This window comes from Limulus polyphemus, unplaced genomic scaffold (assembly GCF_000517525.1).
Source record: "Limulus polyphemus unplaced genomic scaffold, Limulus_polyphemus-2.1.2 Scaffold317, whole genome shotgun sequence".
In the NCBI taxonomy this organism is placed as follows: domain Eukaryota; kingdom Metazoa; phylum Arthropoda; class Merostomata; order Xiphosura; family Limulidae; genus Limulus; species Limulus polyphemus.
The window spans coordinates 283,784-303,098 of NW_013665927.1; the positions used below are offsets into that span (position 1 = coordinate 283,784).

Below are 19,315 nucleotides of genomic sequence, written 5' to 3' on the forward strand. Positions count from 1 at the left end.
AAGCAACAACCAAAAAAACCAACTTCGAAGAGCGATCTACTCCAAGTTTTGAAGCAAGAGTGGGAGAAATTCTCACGATGCCCCAAAGGATCAACGAACTCCACGAAGCGAAATGAAGATCTACTAGATATTAATTAAATTATAAATATATCAATTAATGTGAATATGACTGAAAATTTTCGTTTTTTCTGAAAAGGTGGTGTCTATTTACTTGTGACCACGCTGTGTATTGTGACCAACAAAGAACTTCAGAATCAAACTATACCAAAATTACAGTTCTAGTATTTCACAGAATCCGGTCTGCGAGAAGTTGATGATTTAAAATAATACTACAGTAATTATCCTTAATCTTTAGCTGATTTCCAGCAATTCAAATCTAATAACTCTTAAGATGATCTTCTCCTACTATTCTGTTAGAGCATTCACCATTTTTTAGTTGTTGCCAGCAAAAACATTTACGGAATTATAAACAACTTTTTGCTTCGTTTTTAGAGAACATTTCAGAATTTTTAGAAGTAGAAACAATCACGATGGACATCTTATATCATACTCCATCTTAAAGCACTAACATGGAGTACGATATAAGATCGATAACAGAAAACAGGTTTTATATCTTTGTGTGTAAGTGCTGTTGTGTACCACTGATCTACTCTGAAATACCGGAGAATCAACCAGATAATCCACAAATAGCAACACCAGAGGCAGAGCACAATTCCAGACTTTATTTTTTCAACAGATTTATATAGGATAAGTGAAACATTTCACGCCCCATGTAAAGTGACAAAAATCTGGTATTTCACGTGGACGGGATAATCCGTTTAATCAATTATCGTCTTTCGAAAATCTGGAAAAGTTTGGTATTTCAAGTGGACGGGATAATCCGTTTAATCGATTATCGTCTATCGAAAATCTGGAAAAGTTTGGTATTTCAAGTGGACGGGATAATCCGTTTAATCGATTATCGTCTATCGAAAATCTGGAAAAGTTTGGTATTTCAAGTGGACGGGATAATCCGTTTAATCGATTATCGTCTTTCAAAAATCTGGAAAAGTTTGGTATTTCAAGTGGACGGGATAATCCGTTTAATCGATTATCGTATTTCGAAAATCTTTAAAAGTTTGGTATTTCAAGTGGACGGGATAATCAGTTTAATCGATTATCGTATTTCGAAAATCTCGTCTTAAAACTTACAAAAAAATGAACTTAACAAAATATACAGAATTTTTCTTTTGCTGACGCTCTTTCAAAGAAAATCATTATTTAAATCATGCATGCTGCTGTGACGTAGGGGTTTTTTCACGTCTTTAGACGAAAGATATGGACTTCTCCTTGACCAGGTGTAGGAGGCGCAATAGTTAGCATGAGTTAAACGGATTGGAACAAAAACTGATAAGCAACTGACAAAAACGTTCTTATTTTTGAACTAATAGTCTAGAGAGAAGGCAACTAATCAATCTACACCCACCACCAATTCTTAGGCTATTTTTAAAAATAAATTGTTAGGCGGTTTGGCCAATTAAAATAACTATATCTTGTTTTCAACTGATGATAAGCTAAGACTAGAAATGCAGAAAAAATATCCTCAATTAACTCAATCGCCAAAACGCAAAACAGATGTATTTTGATTAAATTTAGTTTTAACGAATTTGTAAAAATGCTGCCTTATATATTAATATTATGCTAAAAATAAAATTTTATGGCCAAACATTAGCTATTTATGCGATAAGAAAGTTATTCAGTAATTAACGTTCATATTCTTCTAACAATCTTCTGCCAGTATTAAATTTTAAATCCTTGAGGACTATAACGTTATCATTATAAAATCAAACCAATCCGGTAACTTAATCAACAGTGATTGCTGAGAACTGAACATAGTAGAAGCCTAAGTTTGTTTGTTTTTTATACTTTTATCTTAAAATTGACCAAATAAAACTAAAAAAAGCCTTCCAATGAAACACTTTAAAGTAATTTGTTGTGAGAGTAATAACTCATTATATTATAGTAGACTCGTGCAGTTTGAAAGATCCGTGATAAACTTTATTTTTTGTCTTTACTTTGTTATTATATTTCGTTGATGTACTAAATTAAATCTTTTATTAGTAACGTAAAGTTGATTTTATGGTTCTTAATAACAAAATATTTGTTTCAGTTCAAGGATACATTATGGACTATCTGTTGCTCTGTCCACCACTGGGAATCTAACATCGAATTTTAGAGTTGTAAGTCCGAAAATTTATCGCTGACTCGCCGAGGGGGGGGGGGATTGCAAAGATTCGGTGTTTGATTTATTGACTGATAAATGCTTTGTACTTATATTTACTTTATGACAAATATAAAAAAATATATTGTGTATAGACAGAAAACAAATACCATGAAATGTAAGTTAGAGCCATAAGAAGTGTTTAATACTTCCCACTTTAATCATTGATAAACGACACGTCTTCAAGTGTTAATAGCATGGAGAGATACGTTTACAACGAAACTTATTAAAGATTAAATATTTATAGTTTTTTTTTAACAGGAGTTTCATACTTTACTGACGTAACGTATTAAGGATTAAAGTTCTTCTCTAGATCGTATAGTTTGTTTTGTTTTACAATTTCGCGCAAAGCTACACGAGGGCTATCTGCACTAGTCGTCCCTAATTTAGCAGTGTAAGGCTAGAGGGAAGGCAGCTAGTCATAACCACCCACCGCCAACTCTTGGGCTACTCTTTTCCAACGAATAGTGGGATTGACCGTCACATTATAACGCCCCCATGGCTGAAAGGGCGAACATGTTTGGTGGCGCAGGGATTCGAACCCGCAACCTTCAATTTGCGAGTCAAGCGCTCTAAGCACCTGGACGAGATCGTACAGACTATTATTTTATATATATATATATATCTAGCAGAAGTGTCCGTCTGTACCGCGTTTGCGTTTTTGACGTCACAAGTTGTTGTAAGGAACGGACTGAAATAGTTTCGGTGAAATTTGGAAGGACTCAGGTGCACCCCCTCCCACCCCCACTCCTTCCCCAAAGATGAAGTTTAAATGGATAAGCAACCGGACAAACGATCCGAGTTTGGCTGCTATTTCAACTTTTATACATGAAGCCGATACCAAAAGAAAGTGAAGTTAAATGCCGCGCGTAGCTCGGGTTACTTTGTTGAGTGTTCTATTTTGTACACCTGTATGTCGAACGGGTCCCACGCACGTCGTCCCGCCGTTACCATGAAACCAGTAAAATAAATGCCTTGTCAAGCACGGATACATTTACTAGTAAATAACTAGAACGCAAGTCGTGTATGACATTCTTGTAGAAGGAGACACTACTGGCTCTTAAAGCAAGTTGAACATATTATATTTCAACTTGAAATATTTTCATTGTGTCTTAAAATAGTTGTTTAAAATATGCTCTTTAAACTGGTGGTTAATGTCTTAGTTTTAACTCCCACTAAAGTAGAAAATCTCAGAAATATCTTAATTGATTGCTGTTATAAAGCATAAAACTACAAAACGGACTGGTTACCTGTACTTTGCCCATTGCGAGGGTCTAACTCCGAATTTTATCGTTATAAGTTCTCAAGCTTACTGCTTGGCCATTTGAAGGCAGTCCGTTAGAAAATGAAAACAAAACCACATTCGTACTGAATTTTTATAGTCAGGAAAGATTTAAAATAAAATTTAAAAAACGAATGAAATTTAGCCAAGCAGTTGAAGATATGTTTTGTTCCCGAAATATTTTCATTATCTTTCAAGATCGTCATTATTATTTCAACGAGAAATTCTCGATATTTTTATGGAATTCACAGTTTGTATAAAGTAAAGAAAATAGCATCACGCTAAACCTTAAAATAGGAACAATCACAGTTTCTTTTGCAAACTTCTAAGAAACTTAAGAGTAACTTCACAAAAAAGTTCTTCTAATTTTTAGATTTCCAAGTGTTTCTGCTTCGTAATCTCAAGCATTATAAACGTGCACAACGCACATTTTGTAAGAAAATAGGGATTTATTTTAAATAGCAGCATGCCTGAGAGATTAGAGATAAAAACAATTAACGTGAACAAAAAAAAGCTGACGGAGTTCAGAAGTTAACAAAAAGTAATTAATGCAGTTGTGCACCGTTTCTTGTTCTCAATAAGGTAAAATCAAAGTTGCCAAACTGAAATTCTGGGCTTGGTGCAGATGTTTGCTTGATTACAATACGAGCAACTGCTCATAACCAGATTATCGTTGGTTGCAATGGAGTATCTTAACGTCTCGAGAAGGCGAGGATATAACCCTACTAACGCGGTGATTAAGCTTTCCTCCCTCAGGCTCATCAAACACCAGTTCCATAAGGATAGAGTTAAAACGATTTGAACTTGATAGCGCCCTCTATAGTCAGTAAAACGTAAATCCAATTTACTTTCTTTAAAAAAAAGGAGGAAGAAAAAAGAAAAGCTTATGGATAATGTGGGATCGGGGTAAATTTATATTCCAATGGCTTCTATAAACAGCACTCAGCCAATATAATGGGTAATTTAATATTTTCTTGCAAAACCGTTATTCATTTATGAGATAATAAAAACAGGTCTGAGTGATAAATTCAGTTTCCTTAGGGCCGAGCACGACCCAATGGTTATCGTGCCGGATGTGAATCCAAAGTTTCGTGATTAAATCGACGTTACCGCCAAAACAAATCGCGCCCCGCATTTTGGGGGGGGGGGTCATGGCATTATAAAAGTAACGGTCAAATCCCACTGTTTGATTACAGTAGCTCACAAGTTAGCGGTGGGTGGTGTTGACTAGATGCCTTCCTTCTAGTCTTTCACTTCGAAATTAGGCATAGCTAGCTTAGATGGCTCTTGAGTAACTTTGCACGAAATTCAACAATTAACAAGAACAAAAGCCCCCTTGACCAAGATATCGTTACGATAGCATAATTATAAGCTGATTAACAGTATGGTCATAATCAGTTGTGATATTGGTTATTTAATGTATAATAAATGAATCAAAATCCAGCATTTATTGTAAAACAATGTATTTCTAAACATTGCAATAACTGATAACTGTGGTGTTACAGAGCGCGTTGCTACCAATCATATGTACAGCTTCAGGTACTACCAAACATTCTAAGCAACAGCAAATGTTCGATTCGGTGGCTGACACAGCTCTGATAATCCATTGTGTAGTTTTGCGCTAAAACAAATACAGCATATATACAGAGCGCGTTGCTACCAATCATACAGCTTCAGGTACTACCAAACATTCTAAGCGACAGTAAATATTCAATTCGGTGGCTGACACAGCTCTGATAATCCATTGTGTAGTTTTGCGCTAAAACAAATACAGCATATAGACAGCAAATATTCGATTCGGTGGCTGACACAGCTCTGATAATCCATTGTGTAGTTTTGCGCTAAAACAAATACAGCATATATACAGAGCGCGTTGCTACCAATCATACAGCTTCAGGTACTACCAAACATTCTAAGCAACAGCAAATGTTCGATTCGGTGGCTGACACAGCTCTGATAATCCATTGTGTAGTTTTGCGCTAAAACAAATACAGCATATATACAGAGCGCGTTGCTACCAATCATACAGCTTCAGGTCGATTCGGTGGCTGACACAGCTCTGATAATTCATTGTGTAGTTTTGCGCTAAAACAAATACAGCATATAATAAACCGGTATAGGATTTTACATTCCAAACAGCTGTTATAGCATATAAATGTTTGTGATAAAAGTCGTGCTTAATGCATGTGTTTCTCCCTATTCCTTTTGTGATAAAGGTCGTGCTTAATGCATGTGTTTTTCTCTATTCCTCTTGATTATACCGTTACGAATTTTAGGTCAGGGAGTATTTCACAGTTGTCTTTCGTCCGCAACGATGTTAGTCCTTTCTTTCATTATCGTCGGCTGGGCTTAACCTATAGTGGTCATTTATCCATCTGAGATGTTATCTATATGCAATACAAGAAACAGCTTTTATTGCAGTGCTAAACGCCGAAAATTGACGAAGCAGCAAAACTTATCTGGCCTTAATTTTATGATAAAAAACCCGCTTAACGATAGATTTTTTTTCCACGTTCCTCATAATTAAATTTCAAATCATATTGGTGTAGAGAACAAGAGACAGATCTAAGATGCCATTTTTACATATACACACACACACACTTCTGGCTTGAAATCCGTAATGTTCTAATTAAAAATAATGTATAAAAATTACATGGATCACCGTTATACTGTAAATTAAAACAAAACACTCGAAAAACATTCCAAACACCAGTTATTACATTGAATTGATTTATAACTTTAGAATTTTGAGCAAAACTTGGTTAGGGCGCTCGATTCGCAATCTGAGGGTCGCGGGTTCGAATCCCCGTCCCACCAAACCCTTTCAGCCATGGGGTCGTATAATGTGATGGTCAATCCCACTCTTCGTTAGTAAAAGAGTATTCCAAGAGATGGTTGTGGATGATAATGACTAGCAGCCTTCCCTCTCGTACCTCACTGCTAAATTAGGGACGGCTAGCGCAGATAGATCTCGTGTAGCTTTGTGCGAAATTGCAAACAAACCAAACCAATCGAGAAACTAACACAAAGTTTATATGTGCATAGCTGTTCCTAACTTTAAACCGATAATCCAGAGGGAAGGTAGCTAGTCAAAACTGGGGCTATTCTTTTATAAACAACAAGTGGGATTTGACTGTCACTCTTTTAACGCATCGACAACAACTAATTAATCAGCGTATTTTTTAAGCTATGACGTTTCTTCTACTTACAGTCTGGGTACGCTATCTACCGTAACCACTAGGCTACATCCTACCTCAGCATTGTATTGTAGCGTTGTTTCGTTTCTGTAATACAACATCAAATACTAGGATAAGCGCTTGCCATAACAACTCATTTGTACAATCCCCACAAAGCTTTAGCTGTAACAGGAAAGAAGTGGGATCGAAGTTTCAGATAATTACCTCCGTGAGAAGGAGCAAGTTCGAGAAAGCACCTGCATGCAAGGCCTAAAATATTGAAAGCATGTGAATATTGCCTATCAAAGCTAATGGTTTTCCAAGGAAATAACTGACTTCATCTAAACGTCCAATACACACGTCTTCTTGTTATCTTTGTAGTAGAGAGACGTAATTCTCCCTGAAAATTAAGATAGAGAAGAGTGGACCGCTAGCAGATGTAATGAGATTTGGAGGTTTGAAAGTACTCTGTACACCTAACGTGCAAGATTTAATTGAGTCATCCGTCAGTGGTACGCGCTAATACCTTTAACATACTCTCGTTCCCAGAGTCTCCGAAACATAAAGGAACAGTCTTAACATTCTATAGATGGAATGAGTCAAAGTAACATAAAGTACAGAACAATTAGAATCACCACTTTGGAGTTAACTATATTATAATATTACTTAAGATTAAGCCCACGCTAAAGACTCTGACGCTCTAGACAAGAAGGTAAAAGTTAAGCTTTATACTGGAGTTCCTTTTTGAAAGTTATACAGACACATAGCTTAAAAAAACTATAATATTGAACACCGAACAAGAAAAGCATTTATTTTTTTTTACAAATATGTCGGTTTGAAACTCGTTCAGAAATTTAGCCCAAATATAAGTTATTTTGAAATATGTGTGTAGATATATTAATTACGCGCATACACGTTCGAGTTTTCGTTAGAAATACACAACATATTCATATATAGAGATTCTTCATTGAAGATTGATCACTTGATTAATAGAACGGTAAATTCTAGACACAAAAGTTAAGCTTTTACATTCAATAAAGACTTCCAGTGACACAGTGGTATGTCTGCGAATTTACAACGCTAGAATCCGGGTTTCGATACCGTGGTGTGCAAAGCACAGATAGCCCATCGTGTTGCTTTGTGCTTAACTTCAAACATTCAATAAAAAATAATATTATTGATCATAGTGTTGTATACTGGGAATTATTCGATGAACTGCAAATTTGGAAACGCATATTTATTAAGAAAATGACTCTGTTTAATATATTCATTGGTAGAGATGGGTCAAATAATTACAAAAAAAAATGGAAGAGACTATTTTTTAAAGGAAAGAACATTTTTGTCATTTAAATTCAACACAGCCCATTGGTCGTCAATCGTTCTAAAAATGTGGTTCACCTATTGAAAAAAAATTCAATATTATCAGATATAAATACTCAGCCATAGAAAATAATCTTCTGTCCACAAGTTATGATTAATTTGTAGTTTGTCTATTAAGAAGTGATATACATTTGAAATTATTTATAACAGTATACGAATCAAATAGTGACCACCAATTATCTGCAGGTAATTGTATAGATGCTCTCTATTAGAGAATAATCGGGGGTGATCAGTAACCTATAGTAGGTAGTGGAGAATCACTCAACTATCCACCAATTATAGATGGATAAACAGTAGAGAGGGCGCCCTGATTTAAGCGATAATACATGAAAATTTACATGCTGACAAAGCCACCTATGTTTCTATTACAGATTATATTGAAACAAACTCCTGATTCGTTATCATGCAAATGAACCTTGTTCTCTTCTAGTTGAACAATCCAACTTTCTTCCTTCATTTATCGTTTTTACCGCAATTAATTTCAATCAGTTGTGAACCTTGTTCTCTTCTACTTGAACAATCTAGCTTTCGTCCTTCATTTATCGTTTTTAATGCAGTTAATTTTAATCAGTTGTGTACCTTGTTATCCACAACTGATTAAAATTAACTTCATTAAAAACGATAAATGAAGGATGAAAGCTGGATTGTTCAGGTAGAAGAGAACAAGGTTCAAAACTGATTGAAATTAATTGCGGTAAAAACGATAAATGAATGAAGAAAGTTGGATTGTTCAACTAGAAGCGAAAGTATTAGTTCTTGTGCCTTTTTGTTAATGGTGGGGAAAGAAGTGCAATAATAGGTATTTTTACGAATATATAGATTTTTGTTGTATCATTTTAATCTGTCATATGCAAAGTTCAAAACTGATTGAAATTAACTTCAGTAAAAACGATAAATGAAGGACGAAAGTTGGATTGTTCAATAGAAGAGAACAAGGTTCACAACTGATTGAAATTAACTGCAGTAAAAACGATAAATGAAAGACGAAAGCTGGATGTTCAACTAGAAGAGAACAAGGTTCACAACTGATTGAAATTAATTGCAGTAATCAAGACTAATATTATATATAACTAACACCTTCTTATATAACCGTTTTTCTCACCCACGATATTATATTATGAATCAAGACTATTATTATTTATAAATAACACCTTCTTACATAACCGTTTTTCTAACCCACGATACTGTATTATGAATCAAGACTAACATTATATATAACTAACACCTTCTTACATAACCGTTTTTCTCACTCACGTTATTGTGTTATGAATCAAGACTATTATTATATATAAATAACACCTTCTTACATAACCGTTTTTCTCACTTACGATACTGTATCATGAATCAAGACTAATATTATATATAACTAACACCTTCTTACATAACCGTTTTTCTCACTCACGTTATTGTATTATGAATCAAGAACTAACATTATATATAATAATACCTTCTTACATAACCCTTTTTCTCACCCACGATATTGTATTATGAATCAAGACTATTATTATATATAAATAACACCTTCTTACATAACCGTTTTTCTCACCCACGATACTGTATTATGAATCAAGACTAACATTATATATAAATAACACCTTCTTACATAACCCTTTTTCTCACCCACGATATTGTATTATCTAATTAGGTAAAAATTAGTAAAAGCAAAAAATGAAAGGTCAATTTCGTACACAGAACATGATAATACGTTCTAATACGGGGCGTGAAATAGATACGAGTGAAAATGTTTTTATTGTAGTACAATGTAAACAATACGTCATCGCAGTATTCTATACTTAAAGGTGGTCGAAGAGTTCTTCAGTTTTATTGTAGCACACTGAATAGGGTAAAATAAACACATGTGCATAGAGAAATATGTCAGCCTTTTTTATTACTTCTTTTTTTTCGTTAACGTTCTAAAAAACTAAATTTCTCTGATTCTTAAGTTGTCGTAGCAAAAAACTAAATTTCTCTGATTCTTAAGTTGTCGTAGCAAAAAACTAAATTTTAGAACTCTAGAAAAATAGTTTACTACCCTTAGAAGACACCAAACGGTTGCAAGCTAAAATCAAACTTGAAAAATCTTCATTCAAACTACTTATATCAATACGTGTATCTGTAAATATACACATGCAAACACTTATTCGTAAAAAGATATACAATTTATGTGGTACGAAGATATTGTTGTTTAGTTCTCCTCGGTTTAAGAAGTAAACATTTTGAATCTCGGACGTGCTTAATATTCCTAGTTTTCATTGGTTTTATTTTGTTGTTTTTTACACGTACTCAACAGTTACTTAACATCTTTATCTATCACGATAATAATATAAACAATGAAATGTTAGTGTAGCCGCTTTACGAGTATCACGTTATCTTGCTTTATTGGTACTGTTTCCCTCACGTGGCGCTTCAAATTATCTAATATCCACTATAAACAATGAAATGTTAGTGTAGCCGCCTTACGAGTATCACGTTATCTTGCTTTATTGGTACTGTTTTCCCTCACGTGGCGCTTCAAATTAACTAATATCCACTATAAACAATGAAATGTTAGTGAAGCCGCCTTACGAGTATCACGTTATCTTGCTTTATTGGTACTGTTTTCCCTCACGTGGTGCTTCAAATTAACTAATATCCACTAACATACACATTCCGAGTTTTATACGTGCTTAATATGGACATATAGTTGAGAAGTCATTAATAAAATCCTTAAATAAAAGATATATATATATATTTGTAAATAAATTGTATGATTTAGTATGAAAACTTGTAATATAATTGAATATGAATTTCTGTGACAGCACTAAACCAGTTAAGCTAATAATAAAAAAAATCACCTCTCACATATTTCTGTAAATAAGATATCGCAGTGATGGCTCCTTTAATGAAATATGTACCAAACAACCGTTCATTTCGAACCTACTCACATAAGTTATCTAATGAATGACATACATGATAATTTTGTATCAATAACTTCCTTTCGATATAATCATATTTCTGAAATCCATTACTTAAAATAAAATGTGGTAGAACGATGTACATATTCTAATGCACTATAGTCGTCCCGGGTGCAAGTCGTGGCGCCACAAGCGGTATGTTTAACACCTACTAATTTGGTTCACGGCGAACTCCCCACCTTTTTACAATACAATGCCGTCACGTACTGAATTATGGCTGAATGATTATGTTACAGCCTTCTCCATATTTAGCTTACATATAAAGTCACTTGGTATATATATAAATACAACTTAATATTTGATGTCAAGTGTTAAAATCAGTAGAGAGCGAGAAGGTTAAAGGACTTAACATTTCGAAAAAATACAGATTTCAGTACTTTGTATTCTCCTTATAAACCACAACAGAACACCAATTAAAAGTATCTCTTCCATCCGCAAGGTGAAAGTGGCGTTTATAAAAGACAATTTTCCGACCAATAAAATTCATTGTGATGAATCTGGGAATATTTTTTGGCAATATTAACAGGATAATAAACAAGGATTTAAAGTTAAGGAGGCTCACAAGTTTCCAGCTCGAAATTAACATATGTTTCATGAGAAAAAATGGCCGAAGAAATTGGAATCACAGTAATCCCATCCGAACCACATTGTTTTCAAGACCTCCTGATGCAACTCCAATAGAATCGAGGCCTTTCAGCTGCTTAAAAGTTGTCTTGGAAGGAGACATCTGTGGAAGGTTTGTTAAGATATGCAGTCTAAAATTTACTCCGCTGTCCTTAGCAAAAGGTTGTTACAATGGAAACTGTTTTGTGTGTGTAATAGTGCATAATCATGGCCATCGGACTGAGCACAGTCAATGAGGAAGGAAGTAGTTCCAAGGGAAGTTAGGTACATGTTTGTGAGCACAGTCAATGAGGAAGGAAGTAGTTCCAAGGGAAGTTGGGTACATGTTTGTTTGTTTTATAGTTAAACACAAAGCTACATAATGGGCTATCTGTTCTGCGCCCATCACGGGTATCGAAACCCAATTTCTAGTGTTATAAGTCTGCAGACTTACCGCTGTGCCACTGGGTGGTAATTAGATACCACTAAATTGTTCTTATAAAGCGTATATTTCATATTGACTTTATGACACTATCATTCATTACAGTTCATAGGGCAGATGACTCGTATTCATCAAGTCCATAATTAGCCAAATGTTCGGTTTTTCATTTTCAGCATCTTTCAAGTTTCTCAGATAACCTTAATACAACTATAATGGAAAGGTTGCTGTTGAAGTATTCTGTTGTGATATTCGTCAAAGTTCTATCAAAATACCGTCAATCACGCAGTGAAGACATACATATCTAAGAACATTCTTTGTACAGTTGTGGTATTCATCAAAGTTCTATCAAAATACTGTCAATCACGCAATGAAGACATACACACCTAAGAACATTCTTTGGTGTTGTAGTTTTACTAATATTACCATATAATATCTTCAGATAAGACAACGTTTCGTATATATATATATGTATACATATAAATAAAATCAACTGATACACAATATTAGAAATAATTATGAGACGGCACAGGAGATCCACATATAGAAGCCACAAACAAAGAGTAATTGTAATTAGATGGTTAATTTATAATTAGTACAGTAAATTATCACAGAACATACAAAAGAAAAGCAATAAGTTGTATACAAAGTACTAGCATTTTATTATTTGCTTAAAACATAGTCGTACAACTTTTTAATATACCATAAGTTTATCAATGTATTATACTGTATTATTCCACAGAATTCAGCCAAGTTGTCTGTTTGTTTTTGAACATTCTCAGTTTCGTTATAAACTCAAACAGCCTTAATAATGTTAATATCGTAACTTTGAGCAGTTCAAGCCATGGTTGAGAGTATTCCATTGGTATCTTCTTTTTTCAGGTATCGTTTCACTACATTTGGTGCAAGATTGGGATCACTACATTGCTGAAAGGTGAATCCATGTCTATCAGGTCTTGTTTGTGAGAAAGTGTCAGGATGGAGAGGAATCTGCTTGTACTTGTCAGAAATTACGGTGTCATTAATTTTGAATGCCTCCATCAACATTATATGAGATGCAGTACTGTAGATGTTATAGTTGACCGTAATGCTGTTATCCACTCTGCCATCGAAAAAAAAAACGTCGTTGTCTATTGCCAAACAAATTAAAGTTAAATTCATCTCTAAAGAGCACCCAGCTTTCCTCGTCCATTTGTTTGGAATTTAATACTCATTTCAGTGTTTTGTTTGTTTGTTTTTTTCTCCTAAGTAATTGTTTTTGAGCAGCTATACATCCACTGAGGCCACTTAGTGCTAGTCTTACAGTTCTGGATCATTAACACCTGTACTTACAGCTAACTTATTGACAAGATATCCAACTGATTGGCGAGTATCACATAAACAACATAGTCACGAGTTACTTAACATCAGTTTTGAAAAGTTTGGGTTTTTCTACCTATATCACTTATATATTATCAGCGTTACTAGGTTTACGTATCCTCTTTAGAGCTTCCACACATCCCCAGCGAAACATGAAATTTTGCCTCAATCTGTAACAATGGAATACCCTCTACAGCTAAAAATTTTTATTGTCACAAGTTGGTCACGTGGGATTTCTGTCTTTGTAGCCGTACGTGCAATCACTACACTATCGCGTAAAACAGTATAAATTCCTGTACTTTTATAAACATTATGCTGGTGTGGCACTATTTGATTGGTTGGATGACAGCTAGTCACAGTGTAAACTATCAGCATATGACTGTCCCCTTGTGTATTTTATTTTCACACAGTAGGGGGTGGGAGCAATACTATCATATGGGAAATTTATACCCCTGTTGTTCACTATTTCCATAATTATTTCCAATGTTGTATACATAAAACTAAAACTTTGGTATCAAATGTTAGAATCCTGGAAACATAAATCTTTTTCTACTTAAAATATCTATACACTAACTTATTGTTTAGAATATACTTCTGTTTTGGATAACTACAATTTTATATATGTGTTTAATTATGTAAACAGGAACGTTGTAAATTAAATCTTAAGATACGAACAGTCTATTCCATAATACATAATTTAAAAAAACATTCTGAATCTTAATCCGAGTCAGTACATAAAATTTGTTAAACGCTTTACCTTACCCTGCTCTCAAAGGTCAGAATAAGAACATGGCAAATGAGTAAAAAAAAAGAAAAACATTGATTTTTGCTATGCTGACATGAGCTAGTGTAAAGACAGACCACCAATGTTTATCTTAATACAAATTATATTAAAGAATAGGGTAGTAAATGCATAGTATATGGAAGCTATGTTCATTAACTTGACATATAGATTCACAAAATAACATGACCGAATTAGCTACCGACACGCAAAGAAAACGTTAAAATGTTTTATACGTTTCTTCATAATGATTACATAATTATGCGTTTCTTTTTTATTTTATATATATTCGTCTAGCTTAACAGAGCATGAGAAGGCCTATGTTAATTCATGTAATCTCTACCTCTTCATGTATTTTTTTTAATTTTCTATATTGGTCTAGCTTCACATAGCATGAGAAGGCTTATGTTAATTCATGTAATCTCTGAATCTTATTTTCATGATTGCACAGATAAGTAAGTGATACTAAAGTTAAACCTGAAACTTTTCTATCTTTCAATTATATTACACATGTATAACGTATTATCTTCCAAGCAACCACAATATGAACTGTATTCACCGTATTATCCATCAGGTTGCAATTTTAATTAAGATTTGCTTTCCTTTTTCAACTTTAACTCTAAGCTCATTACATTTGAATCTACAGAACCTTAACAAGTAGACCGATGAGCTTAATTGAAAATTATACTCATCTTAATTACAACTTAATAAACTAATGATTTGTCATAGAAGATTAATTCGCATAAATTAATATTTAAAACTAACATTTTCTTTGCTACCAATCCACAGAAGACTTAAATAACGAAGTGCATATTTCGCTCTCTCTTTTTCTTTGTAAATTACATCAATTAGCTAGTATGAACAGTGTTATATCTTACCACTAACATCCGGTTGGATTCTTAATGGGATTTAGTTGCTAAATACCAAATTACTTTAATCTCGAAGGGGAGACTCCCCAGTGGTGAGAGTAATTAGCTGGGTGCAAATTAATCAGAATAAATCACATCCATTGTTTTCTCTCCTGTTAAATAACATTATGTTACAGCATAAAACCTGTTCTTCAAAACGAATAGACGGTTCTTACTAGATTAACTTTATTAGCACTTTGTCACATCGTCCTTCAGATGGTGCATACTTCTTCCATCCTGTTTCTTGATCTCGGTAATTTTATAATGAAACATTGAAAATTAAATAATTCAGGAATGAAAAAATATCGCTTATCAAAAACTTAAAATTGTTTTAAAGTGACTTCACCGATTATAATCAAAATGGAATTTAAGCATTAAGTAAATAAAGAAGAACAATGAACATTACTGTAGAGGTTTAAACTAATATTCGGATCTTATAAAACATCTATATCGGTCTAAACTGACATTCGGATCTTATGAAACATCTGTAGAAGTTTAAACTAACATTTGGATCTTATGATACATCTGTATCTGTCTAAACTAACATTCGGATCTTATGAAACATCTGTATCTGTCTAAAATAACATTCGGATATACAGATGTTTCATAAGATCCGAATGTTAGTTTAGACCTCTACAGATGTTTCATAAGATCCGAATGTTAGTTTTAGACCTCTACAGATGTTTCATAATAGGTCTAAACTAACATTAGGATCTTATGAAACATCTGTGTAGGTCTAAAGTAACATTTAGAATAACACATTCTAAAAAAATAGATCACATAAAACTGTCGAGCCTAATCTAACTTAGAGGCAAGTTGTTAATGGTCAAAATCGATACACTGGAATATAAAGTTTACGTTTTTAGATTCAATTTTTAATATCATTCAAAAATTTATATCATTTTAATTGCAATATATATATATATATATATATAAGTATGTTTTATTGTACAGGATAATCAGAGTAGTATGTATCTTTATTTATTAAAAATGTACTACCATGCACCACATCATGAGAGAAAATGAAGAAATTAGCGTGTTATCGAATTGTATTGTAGCGATGGATCACATGGTTCTTTGATGTTAATTATTCAGTTCTTTTATTAGTGTATTGTTATGTTCGCAGTTTAGTTCTGAAGCACAACTTTACAAGTAAATATTAGCTCGGAATAATTTACCAAACGTGAAAAATCGATGGTCTATTTTCTTGTCTGATATAACTGAACATGTCGAGACTGCTTATCCTATTCGTCCTTGAGTTTAAATCTAAACCAACACGAGTCTACTTGAAAAACAAATAACAACTCTTGAACGTTTTATTTAATTTTATTGTGCCACAATGAAAATCTCAAACGACTAATAACTCTTGTACCACAGTCAAGATTCCCGTTGTAGACATTGTGCAGATAGCTTATTGTGTAGCTTTGCCCTAAAGCAAACAAACAAGTCACAGTCAAAATTTCTTTGCATAACGGACCTAAAAGATTATATTATTTACAGACATCTAGATTAGTATGTATGCATACTAAGTTTCGAAATATTATATATAAAAAAAGCGGAATACAACGCGAAATACGAAATCATTCTCTACCGCTAAAGCTAATATTTGATATCATTATCTGTGATATTCCATATTAGGTTTGGTATTTCACACTGTTACCATCAACATTCCGCGTTGTTAGCGCAGATATTTGATATTATTAACTCTCTATCCCTACCGTTAGTTCTGATATTACAATTCGTAAGGACTGAAATTCGGTACTGTTACTCTGATATTCTACACTTTTAGTTTTAATATTTCACACCTATAGCTTCTATATTTCATAATATTATGATACTTCTACTACAATAATCTGTTCCATTAGCTTTCACTATCGTAAATCATTGCAGATCCTAATGTTAGATCTGTATCGGTCTAAACTAACATTCGAATCTCATGAAACATCTGTATCGATCTAAAGTTTCACCGATACACTTTCCCGTTAACAATGATATTTCGTCTTTACAAGTTTGATATTCTTACTGTTAACTTTGATATTCCACACACATACACTTTTAGGTCTGACATTCCATGTATTTACTATTATATTTCGCACCTTTAACTCCGATGTTCTATATTTTAAGGTATGTATTCCATACTGTTAGCTCTGATATTTCATAACACCAACTCTGCTATTTTTACAAGTCAAGACATATTTATTCCATTATCTCTTATATAAAACACCGTTAACCTTAATATTCCTTTCTATTAACACTGGTAATTCATACTGTAATTGCAAATGTTCCATACTAATATTATATACTATTGACTATAATATTTTATACTATTAACTATAATACTTTATACTATTAACTATAATATTTTATACTATTAACTATAATATTTTAAACTATTAACAATAATATTTTACACTATTGACTATAATATTTTATACTATTAACTATAATATTTTACACTATTGACTATAATATTATATACTGTTAACTATGATATTTTGTACTATTATCTATAATATTTTGTACTATTACCTATAATATTTTGTATTATTACCTATAATATTTTGTACTATTAACTATAATATCTTATACTATCAACTATAATATTTTACACTATCAACTATAATATTATATACTATTAACTACAATCTTTTATACTACATTTTCTGAAGATCTACGACAATCTAACTTCGAAGCGTTCTTCAAACTTTAGTCAATACTTTTGTAAACAAAAAAGTTACTCTAGTTTCTGTTTACCTATTGACAAATTCTATAATTATCTGAATTATCCACATGTTTTTAATAAAGAGGAGGATCCAGTTACCCAAAATTAAAATAAACACAAATTTTACGATGGGGCTTCAGTGAACGGTGATTTGAGATTTAGTATCACCTGCTACTCAACATCACTTCTGGACTACAGACAGAAACTTCGAAATATGTCACTGATTTGGTTTTCATTTGTGACTGAAAAAGTTTACAAAACTGAGTTGAAAATATTAAGGCAAGTTTCGCTTACGATGATTATTTGTTATTAAAGGGAGGAGTTTTGGGAATAATTATGAAAGTAATAGGGTCAAAAATATGAAAACACGCGCAAGATGTGCGAGATATAAGAAAAAAAAAACAATGATGAAGTTCCGTATAAGCTTTTAACTTAGCGGCCATATGATAGGTTACAATAATTTCTCACTAACTTAAAATACATTAGATAAAACGACTTTAAAATATATATTTTTTTAATCAAGTTAAAGTTGACTGTGTCGTGTAAATGGTGTTATTGAATTTTTCATATAATTTTAATAATTATTCTGCCTTTATCAATTTCTTCTTATTATTAATATTGGCAGTACGTTTTTCAGTATCGTAATTTGTAGCAAAAAACAAAACTTTAATATTAATACCACAACTATATAATTCCATTCCTTTTTAACTCATCTCGAATGGACTGTTTGTTATTATACGTTGATTACTAAAATCACATCATTTCAAGATTCACGCACCGTCTGAATTTTGTTCACTATAAAAACCAATCTTTCTTTTCGAGTAGTTTAAAACAGATTAGCTAAAGATTGTGTATATATATATGTATTTCGTACAACTTAAGAAGTAAGCGGAAGGTTTTCTGGCTGTAATGAGGTGCCATGCAAGATAGCTACTTTTACAAGCGCATCATCTAATATTTGGAATTCAACCAACCAATGTTGATTTGCAGAGAACAAACTGTTTCTTACCACAGATCATCTACAAACAAATCAGCTTGAACTCAGGGGGTTTAGTTTTGAAGTATGAACTTATCTATAAATGTACACTAAGGAACACTTTATATGCTTAATTCCCAACTGAAAAATTGAGGCAGGTAAGTTTCGAAAACGTTGCTTACCTTGTACAAAGAGAGTGTTTATCAAAAGTAAGAAAGTAAACATAGTGTTCAACTGCCTGGGTCACAAACAATCACATTCAAACTGTTCTCTACCTTGTGCGCTACGCAACTAACTTCCACTGTGCCAGCAGTGGGGAACAGCTAGTTGTGTGTGCTCGGATGATCTTGACTCGCAGCGCCATCTAGCAATCAATTGTTCAAGAAGGGTTTATTGCTATACAGGTAAACGGATAAAAAATAAAAGATAGAAATATTATGTTTCACATCAGGCTTAGTACCGATCTTAAAACACC

General features: G+C 33.0%; 1 protein-coding gene across 3 annotated transcripts in view; it reads right to left on the minus strand.

The window, feature by feature from the left end:
• LOC106457325 overlaps positions 1-19,106 on the minus strand; it is a 105,080-nt gene extending 85,974 nt beyond the window's left edge. For all 3 annotated transcript variants that reach the window (XM_022383198.1, XM_022383197.1, XM_022383196.1), the window contains exon 1: positions 19,023-19,106. In XM_022383198.1, coding sequence (XP_022238906.1) covers positions 19,023-19,065 — 43 coding nt within the window. In that variant the 5' untranslated portion in view covers positions 19,066-19,106. The remainder of the gene's footprint in view (positions 1-19,022) is intronic.
• Positions 19,107-19,315: the final 209 nt, after the last annotated feature.